The 22,027-nt window shown below is 34.9% G+C and overlaps 1 protein-coding gene across 1 annotated transcript in view; it reads right to left on the bottom strand.

Annotated features, from left to right (window-relative positions):
* Positions 1 to 22,027, bottom strand: part of Ush2a (usherin) — a 740,698-nt gene that overhangs the window by 332,245 nt on the left and 386,426 nt on the right. Inside the window, exons 33-35 of the mRNA XM_015483330.2 lie at positions 12,544 to 12,703; positions 10,988 to 11,159; positions 5,364 to 5,511 (exon numbers count right to left, since the gene is read on the bottom strand). Coding sequence (XP_015338816.1) covers positions 5,364 to 5,511; positions 10,988 to 11,159; positions 12,544 to 12,703 — 480 coding nt within the window. The remainder of the gene's footprint in view (positions 1 to 5,363; positions 5,512 to 10,987; positions 11,160 to 12,543; positions 12,704 to 22,027) is intronic.

The following is a 22,027-nucleotide window of genomic DNA, read 5'->3' as shown; positions in this document are numbered from 1 at the left end:
TGGAAATGTAGATGTCCATCAATAAGTGATGAGTCATCTAGGCTGAGGTTTTATTCTGTGGGATTCTATACTACTTTTCTAAAGAATGAGGTCAAGTTAGTTTTAACTGTCATGCAAGGATATTTTTTTTATCTCATTAGCAGAGAAAAATGTAAGTTACACAACAGAATAAATAGTGTGATCTTACCCTTGCTTAATAAATACATATTTTATGTATGTATCTTTATTTGATTATTTATCAATAATCTTTATTATTTTAAATTAAGATAATCCTTAATCTTTTTTTCCAGTTTAAAAGCTTATTGACTTTTATCGATATTATGTTCTTTTATAATGGTGAAAATGCACATATCACAATTTGCCATCTTAACCAACTCTAAGTGTACAATGAAGTTATCTGCATGGGCACTCTGAGCAACCCATCTCTAGAAATTTTCATCTTGGAAAGCTGAAATTCCACATCCACTGAATAGCAACTCTCCATTTCCCCCTTTCACACAATACCTGGTGACTGTAATTCTATTTTCTGTTTCTATGTGTTTGGATACTGTAGATAGCTCACATTAATTGGATTCATGCACTCTTTGTCTTTTTGTGACTGCTTATTTCACTTATCATAATGTCCTCATGTTTTATCTATGCTGTTTTATATGACAGAATTTCCTTCATTTAATGGTTAAGTAATATTCCATTGAATGTATGGACCACAGTTTGTTTATGTATTCATCTGTTTATAGTCATTTGTGTTGCCACATCTTGACTGTTATGAATAATATGTACAGTAAACATAAGTTTACAAACACCTCTTCAAGATCCTGTTTATGATGCTTTTCATAACTTCTAAGAAGTGGGGTTGCTGGATCCTATGCCAATTAGCATATTCACCATTTAGCATTCCCATCCACAGTTCATGAGGGTTCCAATTTTTCCACATCCTCCCCTGAAATTGCTATTTAAAATTTTTTTGGATAGACGAAGTTGACAGCTTTTAAATTGAGCATCTATTGTGTGATAGGCACTATTCTTGGAGTGGCTGATACATTAATGAACAAAATAGAGTAATAAGGGAAAAATTCTCTGTGCACATACCATCTCAGTATGGGTGCTATGGGGCAGGACCAGGTTGACAGAAAAAAGAAGAGCTAAAGTTACCAGGGAACAATCCATTTTCTTAGAACCCTGGGTAAGGATTATGCCTAGATGTTAATGAATGGGAGTTAATCACTTAGATGAGAATCAGTTGTGAAAAAGTAGAGACTGTTTTCTAAGCCATGCTGGCAAAAAGATTATCAATTGCTTCCTGGGCAATAAATACACATTTATGCCAGAACACTTGTACAACTTTTGTATTTTGTCACTTAGGCAAATACAGAAATATACATAGTTCTCATGATAGGAAATGGGTTTAATTTTCCTTGACAAATCTTTTTTTCCATGTTTACAAAGTCCTAGTGAAAAAGATATTCATTTAGGGTTTGGGGTTGTAGCTCAGTGATACAGCACTTGCCTAGCACATGTAAGGCACTATGTTCAATCCTGAATACCGCATAAAAATACATAAATAAAATAAAGATATTGTGTTTCTCTACAACTAAAATAATAGTTTAAAATTTAATTTAGACACATATCTGACTAAAGGAGTTAAGATTCTGGAGCCTGAGTGGTTAAAACCAAGCAAGCAACACCTGTTACAGATGATTACATGCTAAATGCATGTGTGTCTATGGACCTGTTATACCTTCATGAAGATGGAGAAGGTGACACTCCCACATCCTGTAGATCTCCTCAGGGAGCTGTTCTTGGTACATTTTGCACCTCATGTACTTACTACCTTGTGATTATCTATTGCTATAGTTTGGATTAGTAATGTCCCCCAAAGACCCATTTGTTAAAGGCTTGGTGCTATAGGGAGGTGGTGAAACCTTTCAAACATGGGTCCTTATATTTCATCTAGGTGGGAGTTTTTAGGGCAGCAAGGTCATACCCTTGAAGGGACTGTGGGACCCTGGTCCTTTTCCTTTCTTTCTTTTGCACAAAGCCATCAGGTAAAGAAATCTTTCCCACTATATACTCCACCATGATGTACTGTGCTACCACAAGCCAAAAGTAATAAAGCCAAGAAGTGATCATGAACTGAAACTTCTAAAATAGTGAGCAAAATTAAAACTTTTGATTTTTTAAGTTGATTTATCTCAGGTATGTGTTACAGTAATGAAAAGTTGATTAACACAGTGGTTTACATGGATATTTCCTTTTGAGAGACTCAGTTACCATAGAGATTAAAGATTAGGTAAATTCATTTTGGTATCTTCTATATATAAAAATATTGACAACTAATAGTTCATCAAAATATATTTTGAATAAACAATTTCAGGTTTTTGCAGAGCATGAGGAGGTTCCTGAAGTTATCTGGGTAAGCCATATTAGTAGCCTGCTTTAGAGGAGTGTGGTTGCAGACTTGTAGTAGTGAGAGAAGACATGAATGAGCATGTGTGAAGTCAAGAATGCCACCAAAGTTTCTATGCAAGATAACTTGAAGGGTCTTCTTTAGTCTCATGAAGGTGAAGCTCACCTTATTGTTCAATTGTATTACTCTCCTGCAGCATATTCGGAAATTAGAAAACAACCATAATGTAGCATATATTGTAATATGGGCCTGATTCCATGAAGTTTGATCTGGGAATACTCTGGCAAAGAATATTAAAAATGCTTGAGTCAAATACAAGATCCAAAATTCTCAAAGAAAACCCCATTCTCAGATACCAAACAGCTAAGCAAATGTATTTCAGGATCAAATATATTTCAAACAAATTTATTTCAGGAATTGGCCTGTAAGTCCTTCTACCATCTCTCTTGGTATCATTCAAGAATGAGAACTTTGCAGTATATATGCCCTCCAAAGGCAATTTGCACAAGAAACAATTAAGTAAACTAAATATTGGGCAACTCTATAAGGTGCAATAGAATTTGAGGCTCTGTGAAGGGAGAAAAATGAATGATTCATGGTCCTTATCATCTGGTGGGCATGTTAGACATGTACCCAAATAACTTTAAGCCCAGGCTGAATGAATTAAATGCTATTATAAAGGAACAGAAACAGATTACATGGTCAAGGGAAGTCGAAAGTTAACTTAAACTCAAGGAAGAATAGAATGATTTCGTAGAACAAGAGGCCTATGATTAAACTGGAAGAATTAGTTGACTTTCTATAGGTAAAGATCTGGGGAGGATCAGGATTGTTGATTCAAATTTTATAATTGAGGAAACTGGAATTTGAGGAATTTATTTTATAATTGAGGAAACTGGATTTTGAGGAATTTAGTAAGTCTGTCAAAGTAACAGTTATCTTAAATCTGCAATGATTTTTGATTCTAGGCCTATTTGACTCCACACCCCTGTCTTTCAATTTTACGTTAAGCTCTAAATATTCCAGGGTAGCTAAAAGGGAAGCTGTGCTAAAAATTTAGGTTGAGTCACAACTTGGCGTTACCTGAATGCCAGACTGCAAAACATGGACTTTGTTTCTCAGGTATTTGCTGGAAAGCATTTGAAAACACAAAGGGACAAGATGTTTTCCAACAATCAGATTACCCACAATCCACAGTAGAAATTAAACACTGGTAGTTGTGGGAAAAGTAAAAAGAGTAGTGGAAAGAAAGAAGTAGTTTCATCATCATCATCATCACCTTCTTCTTTTTTTTGATTGAAAATAAATTCTCTTTTAAGTTTCTAACAATTGTCCCACAATAAAAATTCTGAAAATTCTGCTATTATTAAACACAAGTCTTTAAAATACCATGATAATGTTAACAAATATCTCCCAAAGCTCCCCAATTCTTCTTGCTCATTGAATATATTTAAAAGTGCTTTGAAAATGTACAAAGCATAATAAGAAAAGATTTTTGAAATATGGAAAGTATTTCCCTAGACAACCGAAAATTCTGAGTACAACTATAGTTTCATTTGCAGCTACCAATGGAGTAAAGGGGAGAGTTCTACTATGCAAATCATGTAACAGCATTTAGCAGTGGTCCAATCAGAATAAATCATTAACATTTTCATTGCAACCTGAAGACTAGATTGCTTTGTGGTATGAGAAGTGTGACAATTTTTTTTGGTAATAATTTTAGTTATAGATGGACATATTACTTTTACTTTATTTATTTATTTTTGTGGGTTCTGAGGATTGAACTCAGTGCCTCACATGTACTAGGCAAGCACTGTACCACTGAGCCACAAACCCAGCCCTGTGACAAGATTTTTTGAATGCTTAATATAGTATCAAATAGACATCCATTTATTTTTTTATTAGGAAATTTGTACTAGTACAGGAATAACTTCAATAGCAGAGATAATTACTCACTCTAATTATTGGAATTCTCTCCACCACCTCAAATATATCTACTGCATTTGCCAAAAGTTTAATTAAAATGAGATGGCTGAAATAATTAATATCATAGTAAACATAAGACAAACTAATAAAATGACATTTTTTTCCTTTCCTTCCTTTTGACTATGCTGAAAGAGGCCATTTCAATTTTTAGTAATGAGTAACTTAGAAGAATTTCTATGATATTAATTCTTCTTGATATTTGTCTTAAGCAGGAATGGAATTTGATATCCCATAAGCTTCTATCAGTGAGAAACAATTGCACTACATTATGTGAATCTTAAAGATACTTCTAATAACCGAATAAAGTAATTTCTACCAAAAGCTATTAAAATTTCTTTATTCTGTGTTTTGTTTTAAAGAAATTTAACTGGCTAGCTTAATTCTCCAAACTATACAAGGACATATAGATCACATAAAAATACACACAATCTTCTCTAAGATAAATAGGTATAAATGTATGTATGTTTAATGTATGCATTGTTTAAAAACTGCATGTTGAAATATTTATAAATAGTATATTAAAGAATACAGTTCCAAGTGGCCTCTTTTAAGATAAACTTATTAAATCAAAAGCATTTTGAAATACAATATGTACATGAACTTTCCACCTCTCTACTTCTCCAGGAAGAAGTAATGGCTGTTAAAAACTGAAAGTCATTGAAAATACAATGTCACTCTCAAAGCCGCAGTCTTTGGGAATCCTCATTTGTTCTCTTCACCTCTCCTGGAGCATGTTAGACAATAAGATGCAGTACACAAGAACTATCAAAAGGGAGCACTTTTGAGCCACCAAAATTGTGTTAACCTAAAAACCACAATCTCCCCAACTACAGACAAGGATACTATCTCAGGAATTTTATGTGCTAAAATGATCATTAAAAATTAAGCACCACATATAAGCTGCCATTTAGAATATTAATTTACCTTTGCTAATCATCTTTTTAACTTGAGGCTAAAAGAGTTCACTTACCATTCGGATATTCAGGCCCAGTCCAGGAGATGTTAAAGGAGTCCGGTGAATAGGAGTGGGCTCTGGGAGGTGGCACACCCTCTGGGATGGTTTCCTCAGTGATGGTCTCACTGGCCTCACTCAATGTGCATCCACCACCCGTGCAAACCTAAACAGAGATGTGAAAAAGTATACATCACTCTGGGTCCCCAAAGTTTATGAAAAAAGAAAATTCATAATTGAAGTTTTAAATTTTGTTAAATGATGCTCCCTTCTCTCCTCAAAATGAATTTGTTTCAATGCTGAAGTCTGACATTTAATTAGTTTGCATTTTTAGGGCATAAGACAGCAATCTCTGATATGTAGAAATTTATCCAGAATGTGTGAGGTAAGAACTCTCCTAAGTCAGAGCCTGGAGATCAAGGACATATACGGACTGGGTAAATAGCCCTGCCAAAGTTAGCCTTGCACAAAGATTTCCAGAACAAAGTAAACATGCTTACACACTCACACATGCACATGGGTATTGAACCACATGAGAAAAGCACTAGAGACTGAAGCCCATTTTGGGATAAGATAACTATTTTGGAGGGGAAAAAAAGATGTACAGCAAGTATAATTGCTTTTTATTTACTATAACATGACCAATACATTTATATTTTGATATGTAAAATTAAATAAAACAATCCTTTTCAATCTGGAATACTGTTGAGTGAATGTTTAGTGACTTAGAGGGACAAATAATCTACTTATGTATCAGAGGAGATAGGCTTCATTGAAACATGAAATTTATCATTAAACTGACAAATTTAACATAATCACAGAACCTGTTATAGTTTAGATATGAGGTATCCCCCAAAGCTCCTGTGTTAATGCAGGAATGTTTAGATTAAGAATTGTGACCTAATCAGTCCATCCTAATGAAATGGACTAAGTGGGTGGTAACTATAGGCAGGTAGGGCATGGCAGGAAGAAGCAGATCACTGGGGCATGACCTTGGTTTATATATAGTTCCTGACATTGTGATCTCTTTCTCTGCTTCCTCGCTGACATAAACTGATCAGTTTCCCTCCACCACACCCTTCCACCATGATGTTCTGCTTCACCTCAGGACCACAGCAATGGAGTCAGTCAACTGTGGACTGAACCTCTGAAATGTGAGCCCTAAATTAAACTTTTCCTCCACTAAATGGTTCTTATCAAGTATTTTGGTGACAACAATGAAAACTTAACTACAGAGAGCCCTTCTCCTTAATCAAGTACCATGAATAACAGAAGCAGTGACATGAATTTTGAAAACACTCAGAACTTCTGTGTGCCTTTTTATAGTAAATGGTGAATAACTCTTAAACTTACCGTATGAGCATTTCTTCAGGTGCTTTTTCATAATAAATGGTCAATAGCCCTTAAACTTACTGTATGAGCATTTCTTCAGGAAGTTGAGACATATATACAGGGTTTTTCCAGACTATATTTGCTAGAAAATATTAAGGTTTTTATCTTTACATACCAATGATATTTCAAAACTATATTTTTGTTCAGTATCTCTTCAAGCTACAACTACAATTTACACAATAAAATTTAAAAAATGTTTCACAAAGCATTAAATTTTACCAAAATCAATAAGGAAGTGAAGCAAAATTATAGAAGATATGAGAAGCACAGTTATTTAGTCTATTTTCATGAAAGATAAATAATATTAACATAAGAAAATTAGTAACTTTTTATTTCTTCCAGCATATCTGCTACTTTTCAGTTAGATATTGCAGGAATGATTTTCTGAAACCTAAACAGTCAATATTCTTTTCCCTAAAGATAGGAGGAGACTGTCAATTTTTAGATATTTTCTGTTTTGTAGTATATTACTGCTCACTAAGTTTTTGTAATTGTTGCAGAGTTTTCATTATAAGTACAAATAACAATTCATGGCCAACCAACCTGAAGAGCATGCTGACTTCCTGAGGTAAGAATAGAGCATTAGCTCATGTCTTTAGAATAATTTCTCATCAGCATAAGAAAGTTTCAGATGGGTGAAATTGCAACCTGGACATGAAATTACATTAAGATTGAGGGCTATCTTTACCTCTGTGGGTTTCTTCTAATTCTCAGTTATGAGGTATGCATATGTTCATAAGGAAATAAAAACATATTCCTCCTGAGAATGAAATCTTTATAAATAAAGAGGACTCAGTTGACTACATGGGCAAAAGGTGATCCAAAACTTTAGGACATGCCAGTGTTAGTCCAAAAATTAGCTAACTGAAAATTAAAATGGGAAACACTTAAACATATATACACACAAATATGCTAAAAGTCTATCAAAAATATGGCAGGAGAAGAGGCCATATGATATAAGTAAGTTATCAAAAGTAAAATTGTCTAAAGAGCATTTTTTACCAGTCTATATATAAAGAAAATCCATCCCACTTACATTTTCCTGATTATTATGTTAGGAGCAAAAAAAAAAAAAAATGTTGCAGTACTTATTGCTAAGCAGATCACACACTGAGATTTAATTATGATAGCTATTTGTCACTATTTTTTCTTATTTATGTCCTAAAAAGTTTCCCTTGCTAACTGTCCTTAAAGACATAATGTAGTATGTGATATATAGTTTTATATTTCTTAAAACAGAATGTGGAAGAAATTGAACTTATTTTGAGAATTATGTGGTATTTTCGAAGACAATGAAAACATCCTTTTCTTTGGATTGCATCATCCGAGATCTATAAACTTTTAACTTGTTAGAGAAGCCCCTCAAGAATCTAAGGAATTCATGATATATTTTTCTGGTTAATGAAACTATGCATAAAAAGACTGCTGAAATACATAAGTAATGTATTAAAAAGTTGCCCTCAGTGTTGGTTATTCTGGTTTTGCCTGCATTCTTTGTGCACTAAGAGGGCCTATTCTTCAAATTGTTTCTTTTTGGTCTAATCTAATGTCATCTGCATGAGATTGCAACAATGGGTTTCTTGTTTGACCTACCTATACCAGAGGCCACACCATTCAATGAGGGTGAATGCTGAATAAAATTCTGGTTTGGACAGATTAAACAAGTAGTGGCACTAATTAATGATGCCTCTATGAAATGGCAAGGTCTTTGAAAGCCTGTGAGCCATTGAAATAAGACATTCCAAACTATTGTCTTTGCTTTTATTCAATGATAGCAGTTTGAAAACAAAATTCACAAAGTCATGGAGTACTAACTAAACAGACTAGAAATTCAATTTTGATATAAAGAAAAACATGACTAATGAAATTATTATCAATTATTTTTGAAATTATGACTATTAGGAAGATCCAAAACTAGCATTTTTGAGATGTGATTGTATTAATAGTTTCTTTATTTAAATGCTAATTTATTCTCTTTATTAGGAGCTACCATACTTCAAAATACCCTTTGTTGAATGCAGCAAGTCAATTTACTATTTCTTGCAGTGGAAAGATCATATGCTTTGGAACCACACAATCCCTAACTCTGATATCTCCCAGAAAATTATTTAATTATACTAAAAGTCTCAGATTATTTATGAAATAATTGTATTGGTTGGTCATTCATTTCATTCAAGAATAGTTTGTTGCACTTCCAATTTCCACCAAGTACTGTGTTTTGAACTGCACATAAATGTTTGAAAGAGGCCATCTCTGTGTTTCTGAAGTTTATTATCCAGTCAAAAGCAAAAATTAAATGAAGCCACATGAAGTAACATTTCTGCTCTAAGCATGAAGTAAATCACAGTGGTTCAAATCCCCATGAATCTTCCTGTATCCCACAAGCTGTTTAAAGGCTTTGCTCTCTGGATGTTTTGTTTGCAAGCACTTAGTCAACATGCTAAGACAATCTATAAAGACAACTCCACTTTGCGGAGAACCTGATCTCTTTCTACCAATCTAATGACCTTGAGAGCTGGATATTACACTGAAACTGTGAAATATACAATAATCCCTCAATTAACCAAGATGAACCTAAAATGTTCTGGTTCATTTAATTTATTGCTTAACAGAGTTAAGTAAAAAACCTTTTAGTTGAATACTTCCTGAAAACACATTAGAGTATTTTCTGCCCTAATAAATACAGTGAAATTGAAAATAATGTGAGCAAGTTTATTTCCCAGCAAGTATTAGGATAAGGACCTCCACATCTTTATGACTTCTCACATCAACATTAGTCAAGGCTGACAGATACTGAGTCCAAAGAATACTGTTTAGGGTTGCTATTTTAGCATCTTGGAATTTTAGGGCTCAGAAAGACATTAAAATCATTTAGTTCAATATCCTAATTTTAGACTTGAAGAAAGTGAAACTCAATGTGGTTAAATAAATTTGCCTTAGGTTACTCAGTAGTGGCAAAATATGAATTTTAATTCAGGGGAGCGGGTTCCTAAGTTAGTGGTATTTATTTTTCAAGACATCATTTGCCTCCTTCCGATAAAATCCCAAACCACAATAATTCCTGTTTAATTTTGTTTGTTCCCAAGCAATTCAGAGTTTACTTGAGATTGATATTACAATGATTTTGAATATTGTGAACTTCCCTGCTAGCTTTTAAAAATCAAGTCAATATACTTCTTGCTGAATAATACAATTGCAAGTAATCAAAAGTGTGGTTTCATAGACCCATGTACTGTGCCGAATACCTAGGCACATGGAGTCAGCTTTGAATGGGATTTTTAACATTGTCTGATTGCCCTTGTTTTGTGGTGTCAAGTCAGAGAGTTAGCAATAGTTGAATGTAGTTTATTTTCTCGTGGTATAATATTTAGAGCATTCAAGAGCATGTTAAGTAAAATGAATGCATACACAGTGTCTACATAAATGTAAATTTATTCATAATCAAGAGCAGAATATTTTCTATGGCATTTATCAAAGCAAATATCCTTATATAGGTATTGCTATAAAATGAAGAGTGTGTTTAAAACAAATAGGGACAATCTCATGTTTATATTCAGTTATTTTCAGATGTGCTATTAAACTTAAAAAAGATTATATTTCATCAAAAATACAAAAGGAAATACTGAGTATAAATTCCGTGGTAATATCAAGGTCTTTTAAAAGACCTTTATATAAAAGGGCTATTTTGCATTAAAAATGTTATTGTCTATCTAAAGAAATTTCTAAACTATGTTGATTCTGGAGTTTTATTAAGTGACTTTTCTTCCAGGATCAAAGTATAACAAAAACTTCAGTATAAAAACAATCAAGACTATTTGGGGGTCATTTAATCTTCATTTAAAAATATAAGATCTAAATTTTCATAGTGTCCATTGTTTTTTAACTAAATACAAGCACCACAGAAAATTATCCTTGTTAATCTAAGCATTTTTTGGTAAAGCTCTCAATAATTACAATGTTCTAAAAATAATTTAAAGAATAATTCTGATAAACCAAAATTATATTTGGGGAAAATCTACTGATTAAATTTGTTTATTCTCTCATTTTTCAAATTATGAATAATCAAATATTAGATCAACAGAATTCACATTTAGGTTGAGAGGCAAGTTTTCAGCACAAATATCAATATGTAACATTTTGGTGTTTTGCATTTTTTGTTTTAAGTGAGGAAGGGAGAAAAGATGGAATAAAGGGAGGGAAAGAAAGAAAGGGATAGAACAGAGAAAATGATAGAATTAAAGTGAACTTACTCCCAGTTTGATGAGATACTTATTGCCAGGGAAAACGTGTTGTAGCGTGTGATCCTGGAAAAGTTCAGTACTGTTATAGACAACATTCCAAATTGCAAAATCATGTCTGTGATTCGAAATATATAATATGTAGCGTTCTAGAATTCCATTTAGTTTCCTTGGTTGTTTCCACCTGGAAATGGAAAATATATATATTATTATCATCACTCAGTCAAGTCAAAACTGACATGTGCAGGATTTTCAGAGGACACAGGTGAGCTTGGATTTGTGCCACTGTTAAAAAAAAAAAAAGCTTAAAAATGATTCATTTCCAAAAATACCACAGTAATTATTAAATGCCTATACCAAGTGGCATAAAGAAAACATGGTGTAGTCCTTGCCCTCTGGTTAGTAACAATTTTAAATAGCTAATAATGTGAAAAAAAACAAATAAGGTATGAGTGGGTATTAATTTTGAATTTAAGCCAAAGAACAAAAAATTGGGAGAAATAGAATATCTGACAATTTATAACATATGGGAGAGAAACATTCTCTCATAAATCCTTATTTCAGGAAAATAACATAATTTTCCTGAAAATTCCAGCAATTTAACTTAGCATTAACATGTAATTATAGAATACAGAGAATTGAAGATGGTGGGGGGAGGGGGGTGCTAAAGTAATCAGGAAGGACTCCTTGGATGAGGGAACAACACTGTCTATGATTGTGCACTATTTTATACTCAATAGAGGGATTGGATTTGGATAGGTTGAAGGCAAAGCAAGGGATATTCCAGATGAGGATCACAATATGTCAAGGAAATTGAGAAGGGCAAGTTGCAGAATGGACAGGAAATAGTTCATTTGAGAAATACCCAGAGTAGTAGAAAGTCTTTTGGGGCAAGTAATGTGGCTTGACCTAAGAGCAACTGAAAGCCAGTCTGAGAGTTGAGACACAGGACAATGTGATATGAATCTTAATGCTTTTCAGTTTGAATAAATGTCCTAATTTATTGTCTACACTTTTCATTCAGAGTTAAGAAATAAAAGTCAACAAGATTTAATTTGTGGTAAGACAGGGCTATTAGATTTTAGCTCAACACTACAATACGCTTTATACCTTATGGATTAGGAAATGTATAATAATGACTAATATCAGAATCTGAACATGTTTGTATGTGAAATTTCCATTCTGACCCCAACTTCAAAGGAATAAGGAAATAAGAAGGTTCTACTTCATATTCAGAAGAAAAATAACTACATATGCTTTACAATTTCAAATCCTTACAAATAATGTTCCACATATACAAAGCTGATGGTAGACATGTAAGTGGTCAGTTTTTTCTTTATTGAAGTTTGCACAGAATCTGTGTACGTATGTGGTTCAGTCTGATTGCTTAAAGACAAAATGGAAATTAAGTTGGCAAGTGATAATCAAAGGTTCCCAGAACCACTGATCTAATCATTCCTATGCATTTAATCACAATAAAATTAATTTTATGTCACAAGCCCTTCCCCTGATTGAACTCACTGGGATTCTTGCATGAACCAGTGTGTGACAGACACATTTCTACTTACTGTACATATATAGTTCTAGAATCCAGGGGAGTCAGAATTGGGGGATCCACATATTCTGGTGGCAGCTCTGCGGTATACAATGTGACCCGGGAACTGTTTGTACATCCCATGTATGTGCATGCACTCAGTAGAAACTGGTGGGGTGTAAATACCCCTAAATCTAGGGGAAGAAGAGAAAGGAGAATTTATTTACTATTGTACTTTTTATCCAGGAGATTTCACTCCTCCTCAACATTCCTACCTCTGAGAACTGTTAAAATAAAGCTTAAAATAAGAATCTGTATCCATAAAAATCAATAGTAATATAATACAGGGTGTTTTATCCCTTAAATGTACTATTTTCATATTTAGGTAGACAAGTGTCACTCAAACTCCTGGTTTGAATTTTCATTTTAACAACTTGACTGTTTTCTTCAAAATCTATGACCAGGTAAGTCATTTTCTGAGTTAAGACTTTGTTCAACGACTGTGTTATAAATGATATAATTAAATTATTTTAAAGCATATTTGAAGACAATATAGGATACTTTGGAAATGCAAATATGTAGCCCATAACAATGACTTTAAATTTGTAATTGTTTGCCAGATTCCTTGCTATCTATCTGGACAACTATTATTTGACCTTCATATTGTCCGTTTCCATGCAAATCTCTGTTTCTTTTTTGCGATGCTCTAATACTTCCTTCTGTTACCCTGGTATAGAATGGAGCAGTTATCCTCCTCTGACCCTCATAGTGCTCTGTACATATCTTTAGCATGACACTTACAACACTGTGTCATTATGTGTTTCCATGACTCTCTGATCAGGTGTACTCTACATCTTTAGAGAAAGAATAGAGCCATATTTACTTTGCATCTTCAGTATGTAATACAGTGACTGCACACTTTAGAGTTCAAATGCATGTGTTTGAATCAATATGAAAGAATGAATGTGATGATCTATATACAGTTGAACTTGTTATGAAAGATGACCACTAAAAGGAGGATAGTACACTAGCCAGAAATAATCTCTCTTTTCCCCGAAGTTCCATAGTACTTTTTATTCCTGTCTATCTTTAGAATGGATACCAAATTCCTTGCATTAGTATAAACTAATTTGTCATTTCCTAATTCAATTCTAAAGTACTATGAACATTTTACTTATAAAGGTACTCAATAATACAACCCAAGCACAGTCAAGTTTACCAGGGTTTAAACACCACTTATACTTTCACATTGTACTAAAGTTATCATTATTTTCTAGAATAGTTTTGAAATATGTTAGTCACAATTTAAGTAACACATAGTCTCAAATCTCATTAACCTTGAACCATTGCAATTTCATGTTTAAAAGATTAATGAAATTCAGCCTAATTCAGGCAAATAGATTTTGCATTGCACTGATAGCAAAAGTAAACTAGGAAAAGAACACTTTGATTTTCATGCAAAGTACAATCAATTGGCTAAACATTTAGGTCACCAGAAAAAAAAAAGGCAAAACAGTAACTTTACAGCCAATAGAGTTAAATTGGGGTGGGGGTGGGGGGAGAAGTGGTCACCAAGAAGAGACTCCTAGTGCTTTTGATTAGATCTTGTTTTCTTTGCAAATTCTGCAGTACACATACCCAATGGTGCCAACTTGACAAGGGACAATTTCAACCAATGTGAAGAGAAGATACATTGCAAGGACACTAAAGTTGGTGGTGAAGCACTGTGGCAATGCCAGCGACTGCTGACAGATGGCAATAACAGCTGCACTGTGTGCACAGGAGTGAAACAGAACTGGAGTGCCTTCATTTAGGCCAGCATCTTATGAGGTTTACAAAGTTAAAAATCATGAAGCAGTGGATTCAGATGAAACCAAGAGTGTAAACTATTATTTGCTGTGGAAAAACTTCATGCAAAGAACAACTCTGACCCAATCTTGGCCAAGATTATAATGTGGTTATATGGTAACACAGTAGATCTGCTATTACTCTGTTCTTTTCATTTTCTTCCCCTGATTTGCAGGAATTTTGTGGTTGTGGGATATCTCCCAGACATATCAGATTATTCTGGTTAACTGTCACTGAGATTGGATGCTATGGAGTTCTTTGGCCAGTGAACTCCTTGGAGTGGGGTAACTTTTCTGTCTTTCTTACATTCTAGTTTATTGAGGCAGGGACTTGGCTACCCAATTTGTAGGTGATGAAGAAGTCACCTCATTCAAAGAAGGCCTGATAGCTGCACAACTAGAATTTAGTTATCTCTAGCTGGTAAGTCAAAATGCATCCTAGCATCACCACTTTGGTACCTCCGTATCACTGAATGCCCTGCTCTTCTTCATACTATAAACTTCATGCTTTGAAAGTAACCTTGATCATCTAAATCCTAAATTCATCCAGGATATCTGAATAGATGGGAGTAGTTTTCTGTAGCAATTTTGGAACCTGGATTCTACTGCGACAAGATGGTTTCCTCATGGATTAGGAAACATCCAATTCTATGATAACTGGGACTGAGAGAAAAACAGGATAAGAAAATGAGCATGCTTAGAAGGGTCACATTTGGTTGAGAGGGCTGGCATGACTGGTGAGACAGAATTGAAACTGAAAATTAGAAAATTACATCAAAATCTCTTTTTTTTATCATTTAGGTTTATCCCTAGATTATTGTATAGGTCATGGATGAGAAAGAGGCTACATTTTAAGTGATATCCAGGCTTTAAACTGAATGTGTAACAGGGTTTAAGAATGTTAGTGCTGTTTAATATAAAACATGCTATGAAAAACTTGGAGCAGAATAAAAAGAATTAGGGGTACTGGGGTGATTTTAATAGGCAATAGTCAATGGAGGTCTCATTGCAAAGGTGAAATTTTCAGCAAAGACCTTAAAGGGGTGAGGGTAGAGTAGCTGGAATTCTGGGGTAGGGAGAAACATTCCAGGAGAGGGAACAAGCAGGGCCAAAGCTTGGAAGGAGGAGCTCACCTGGCATGCTTGAGGAATAGCAAAGAGACCAATGTGGCTAGAGGAGAGGAAATGAGCCAGAAAGAAGTAAGACATGATGTCAGAGAGCTAATGAGGGATCACATGGGCTTTGTCAGTCTTTGTAAGAATTTGGGGTTTTAATATGAAGGATTCTACTTAGGAAGCCACAATGGATTTTGAATAGAGATGTCACATAGTGGGGTATGGACTTCATGAGTATCATCCTGGCTGCTAGGTGCTATATAGACTTTACTGAGAGAAAATGTAAGAATATTTCTCTCTAGAGAGACAATTGTGATACTAAGTAAGTGGAGGCTTATATTACTCAAGTAAGATGGTTGGATTCTGGATATGTTTTAAAGGAAAAGCTATCAGGGCTTTCCCGTGTCTTATAAGTAAGCTATGAGAGAAGAGTAGAGTTGATGCCAAGGTTTCTAGTCTAAGCAAAGAGGATTAAATGCTCATTAATTTAGTTGAGGAAGAATATGCAAGAGAAAATAAAGAATTCATATTTTTGACAGGACAAGTTTGAGATGTTAAACAACTAAGTCTATTGTCAGTTTGGCAATTTGCAAACAAGCTGAGAACCACAGGAAGAAATCCTATCTTGATATACAATCTGGGAAGCAACCATCCTATAGATGATTTTTAAAGTGCTTGAGAATACAAGTTGAGTGAGTGTAGTTAGAAAAGAGAAGAGGTACAGGAACTCATATCCTGGGTTACCATCAGAAAAGCCCAAAAGTCAATCAAGGACAAATGGAGCAAATTTGTAAGAATTATACTTCAAATCAGAGGAGGATGACTACTAATTGACCACTGTATTTAGCAAAATGGCAGCCAGTGATGATTACACAACTGAAATTACAATAGATTTTTGGGCATTCAAACTGGGCTCAAGTGGGTTTATGATGGAATAGGAGAAGATGAATTAGAGACAAGAATATAGACAGTTTCTTCAGAAGTTTTGTTTCAGGGAAAAGCAGAAAAATAAAGCAATAGGTAAAAATAATGAAAAAAAATTAAATTAGAGGAAAAGTATATTGCATGCTTGAGGGAATAATCTGATAGAAAATAATTTGTTAATGGATGGAAGAAGAGAATTGTTAGAAGTTTGGTTTTAAATATGTGAAAGAATTGAATATGCCCCAAAGTAGGGGTCACACAAAGTAGGAACAAAGGTAATTCACAAATTTACGAAGGAACACAGACTATGTGGGCACCAATGCTAGTAGATGGATAGATAGGGTCAGGAGTATTTTCTTACTACTTTAAGAAGAAGTAAAGAAGAAAGAAAGACCATCAACCAAGAGTGACCTTTTGATTCTCTGGAGTAACACTGTGTAATGGCCTCTTATTGCTCTTGGAATGAAATTTAATAAGTCAATGAGATCCTATTTGACTAACCACCTGCCCACTTCTCATTTCCTCCAAATACTAGGCATATTTCTGTTCTTCTACATCACAAATTTACACTTCCAGGCCCTTGCAGGTCCAACTTCTTCCAACTGAAATTGATTTTCTCCTTTGTGCTTGGATGATTTTTTCCTTATCCTTAATGCTGACTCCCCTCTGAGTAGTCTTCCTTGAAAGTTAAACAACAAAGACACCATTGTCCCTAGGTTCTCTCTGATATATGATCTTGTCTCATTCCTTATTGTAATTACCAAAACAAGTCAGAAACTGCTTTGTCATTTATTTATTGACTTTTTATCCTCCCCATGAGAATGGAATATTTTGGACTACATCGAGATATTTATTTTTCTCTCATAGTCACCACATTTTCTCCAGGATTGACATGACGAGTGATTAGAATAGTTTTTACTTGTTGAATAAATGAATGGGCAAGACCAGAGAGAGACCTTGATGGTCCTTATTCAGATTGCATTTTTTTCCTCATAAATATAGTAATGCTGAAGAATGTCTAAAAATCTTTAAGACTCTAATGAGTACAACTGTCTCCCTAGCATCACTGGATGGGTCTGCAATTAAAAAATAAAGGAGATTCACTGTTAAAAAAATAAGAAGATAAAATTATACCTATCTGAACTCCAAAACATAACTATCAAATTCTAGTTATTCATATAAAACCAGTAGATATAAGGTGACCAAAATGTTCACTGTTTTGGAGTTAGGGCATATAGATAATTTAGTTTGGAGGATGGTTACATTTATTTTTCAAATGTATGATAAACTTGAATAACATAAATGGACAAAAAAGGCATAGTTTATCAATATCAATTCAGTTTTGAAATATATGCCCAAGTCTACTTAACGCATGCCCTATTACACCTCCGAAGTCACACTGATCCTTTCCTCAGTGACTTCAACATTGGCTCAGGTCTCTTTTCAATCATAATCCTTTTCTTGGCAACTCCAATATCCTCAGTAATGACTCATCTCCGAATCTGGCTTCGCTTTAACTTCCTCAAATGCAATGTCCTTCACCTCTACTTCATTTATCCAACATTGAGCATAACTACACCCACTACTTGATCATCTTTGGAACTATTTTCAATATTCTATATTTAAAATCTACTCTGTAGCCAGAAATTGGTCATTTCCTACTAGTCACGTTGATGACTTGCCATCATTCCTTTACCACCACACAATGCCAGTCTCTTAGTACCTTCTAATTCCAAGAATATTTGCTACAGTTGTGTTTTTACTTGTTGTGCTATTTGATGACCCACTACAAAGCCATACTCTCTGGGCTCTACAGTTCTTCATCTCCCTAGCCCTCGCCTATGACTGCTATCTTGATTCCTATAGTCACCATCTTACATGACTAATACCTCTCATACCACTAAGAAGTGTCTGAAAGACATCACTGAATGTTTTTAAAGAGTCTAGTGTAATTTTAGGTTTGCCAATTTGAACTGGGCTCTTGGGACTATGCAGCAGTAACTGTCTTATTCCCTTGTTTATCTCTTTATTGCACTAGTCTTTTTTCTTCCCCCTGTCATGGTTTGGCCAATTATCTCGAGGAACCTAGTGTGTCTTAAACTGGAGTATAGCTTCCCCCTCTGAACTCCTATAATACTTCCTAGATGTGCCATAGGAACTGAGATCAATATGGTAGCCATATTAACCTATTCTTTTTCCTTCTTCCCTTTCTTGCCTTTGATCCTCTCTCTCTCATTCATTTCTTATCTAACTTACCCTGAATTAAATTATAAACTCAAAATTTAACCATAAGATTGTAATTAACTACAAAACAGAATGTAACTGGTCATGAGGCAGACACAGCAAGAAAAAAAAATCTCTGGATAGCACCACTGAGGGAATAGAGAAAGAGAGAGGACTGAAAACTCCTTCAGATATAATGCTTGAGAGAAACAGGAACTGAGTAGTCTTCCACATCACATTTCAGATTTCTCAGACTCCTGTGAAAAAGATAGAAAGGAGAATGGAGTGTACAGTTTCTCAGAAGAAGGGGTCTTGACCCCAGTCTCCAAGGTAGAATCTGAGGTCAGGGCCAGCAGTCAAGCAAAAGATACGAGCACAGCATCTGTAGGAAGGCAGGGCCACAGGAAACCTTGCCAAGATTTCAGTTTCCCAGGTGCAATGTGGAAGCAATGAGGATATCTACTGGATCTAAAGGGCTGTCTCTATAGTCATTCCTTTGCTCAGAGGTAGAAGGCACCATGGATGGCCAAATTCCAATTGCTAAGAAACCTTAGAAGAACCTGGATGCATTTATAAAATCAGGGGAGGTGACCTCAAAGTAACTGTAAGTCCTACTAAATAGAATGGGAGTCTTGGAGTAAGTTGTGTTATAGAAATAAAGACATAAATGAACATACTCTGAGATAGAAACAGGGGTATATGTCTAAAAGACTGATTTTATAAATGCTACATGGTCAACCAGTGCCTCATCCTGCTTGGGATGAGCACTGCCATAAAGACAAAATTTTCAGGACCTGTGCAGAATTAATGTTTTTTTCAGTTAATTCACGCAAAAAAAGTGAGTTGTTAGGCCACATTTTTGGTTTGGGAAACTGACTGCTATGTTGTTGCAACAATAAGGAATTGGGGATTTTCCTTGATTCTGATAATCTGAAAACTATAAACTCAATAGTATATAGATGGTCAGTCTGATTAAATAGCTTTTTTGACTTCCAAGCTATTATTACGCTTGTACCATTAATGTGGAAGTGAATTATTTGTAGTGTACTTCCATAAGAAGATGAAGTATCACCAGTGTTCCTTGGATCACAAAATATGAAGAGAGAGAGAGAAAAAAGTGAGAAAGATAGAATCTCATTTGGTTCATGGTGGAGGAAGACACGCAGGTAGTCCATCAGAAATCCCTGGTAAAATGGGAGAAGATCATTTAGCAAAGTGAAAGGAAAATTAGAACAAAAATTAAAGGAGGAGGCATCAGGTGTGAGGAAAGAAGTAGCTGTATAGAAAAGGAACAAATGCAATGGGAGTTTTTTTTTTTTTTTTTTCCCAAAATAATTAATTTAAAAAAGTGCAAAAGAAGGTTACAGGGAAACAAGGCTAAGGTATTCTTTGGGAGTGAAGCTGAAAACAAAGCTAACAATTTAAAATTTAAATCGAAGAGGAATATAATGACAACTCTCTCCTCCTGGTTAACTGCAACTGATTTGGTAATATGTCTCTGCAGATGTGATTAGGCCCTTCAAGGGCAATGTAGTGGATCAATGGATTCAAACAATTGCAGGTATGTACACAAATGTGAGTCAAGTAAATGGAGGGTGGGGAACCCTGAAAACATAAGGCCACTGTTTGTCAGAGCCCCTTAGCAACAACATCTTGTTTTCCATTTGCTTGATTGCATCATTTGCATAAGATCAAACACAGGGAGTTGTGGACAGGGAAAAACAGATCACTCTAATATGCATTAGAAATGGATCCACAGGCATTATCCTCAGACGTGTTACAAGGAAATGCATCCCAGTGCATGGAAACCTCACCGATTACTGTCAAGCAAACTATAATTTACAATACTGGCCATGAATTATATGCTTTTTTACGATTGATTTCATGCTGTTGTTCAGAGAATTTCATTGATCTCAATTTACAAAATGAACCAATAAGTAGGCAATGATTTTCTTTTAACTCTTGGTATAAACTGAGGAATTTATATCTTCTTATTTGTTTCTCCCATTAGAAAATTCAAAAGAAACCCTTGCTTTTTTTGTAAGGTTATGCATGTTATCCTGTACTGTTTCTGGTTGCTTACTAATATTTCATAAGTGAAAAACACAGCGTTTTTCCTGTTTTTTCCTTCTCTCTCTGAGCATCCTTCCCACAAATAATCACTTGGAAGTTTAAAAGTCTGGGAAGATACTACACAGCAGTCACTAACCACATCTTGTCATTTGGTATTCCAATTTGAGAACGACTATAGATGGTTCAGTGAGACACATCTTAAGGAGCAAACATAAGAGGCTGTGTTTTCCATTGATGCTGGAGAGCCAAAAGCTACGCCAGAGTGCATGTGGAATGTCAGGTTGCATTCATCTCTGCCATTGTGCAGCTAGTCCTTGCTCTACAATTGCTTGCTCAGCCTTTTGATTCCAGAAAAATCAGACTCTGACCTTATAATTAACAAAGACCGAAGTTTTATTTAGCCTGAACATCCTTGTTCTTTGCTTCTTGTAGAAGCCTTAACTTGCAATATGCTTTTCCTTGGCCAGGTGAGAAATTAACCATCACCAAGATCCACTCCTGTACTTTAAAACTAATTTGCAGAGCTGAAATCACTTTGCCTTGATAAGGACTCACATAAAACTGTATCTTATTTACATTCATAAACAAATTCTTCTTTTCATGCTGATAATGTTTTCTGCTTCATCAGAGAAATCCATACCCCTCCCTTTTATCAAAACCCTTTTCGATATGTGTATTATTTATGGCGCATCTGCTGATTCCCCTCAACATGTACATAGTTGCACTGTACTGGGTTGCCCTTTTAATAAATCTCCATTGTAAGTTTCCTTAGACAAGTCATAATTATTCATGGTGTTATAAACCCCTTGAGAACAAGGACACATCTTCTTATAGGCATCCCTCATCCCTCAAGAATACTTTGGAAACTCTTGATGGTTGAACAGTGAAACCTTAATTGCAATGACAAAACTGGAAAATAAGAAAAGGAGGACCTGGTCCCTCCATCATGATTATAAGGAGGTGACAGGTGGTGGGGCAACCTTGCTTATGGAGCTGTCAGTCTGAAGTTTTGGGGGAAACCCATTACTGTCAGCTGTAATAACAAGGGATGCTGCTGCTGTTTCATTTCTCCTTTCTTTTTTCTTTGACTGGTTAAAACAAGAGTCTTCCAAGAAAAATTCTTTAGGCTGACAATGTCTTAGCCAGTTGTCTTCCAGTCCAGCTTCCTGAACATTTCTAATATTCTGTTCCTAAAAAAATTATGATTTATTGAACCCAAGGTGTTTTCCTGGTTACTTTAATAATGTAAACCTAAAGTAGTTGCCATCCCCATATCTCTCTCTCTCTCTCTCTCTCTCTCTCTCTCTCTCTCTCCATCTCTCTTTCTCTCTCTCTC

The sequence above is a fragment of the Marmota marmota genome, unplaced genomic scaffold (genome assembly GCF_001458135.2).
Source record: "Marmota marmota marmota unplaced genomic scaffold, marMar, whole genome shotgun sequence".
In the NCBI taxonomy this organism is placed as follows: domain Eukaryota; kingdom Metazoa; phylum Chordata; class Mammalia; order Rodentia; family Sciuridae; genus Marmota; species Marmota marmota.
The sequence above is the reverse complement of the archived record's forward strand: the minus strand, read 5'-3'. Positions and strand labels throughout refer to the sequence as shown.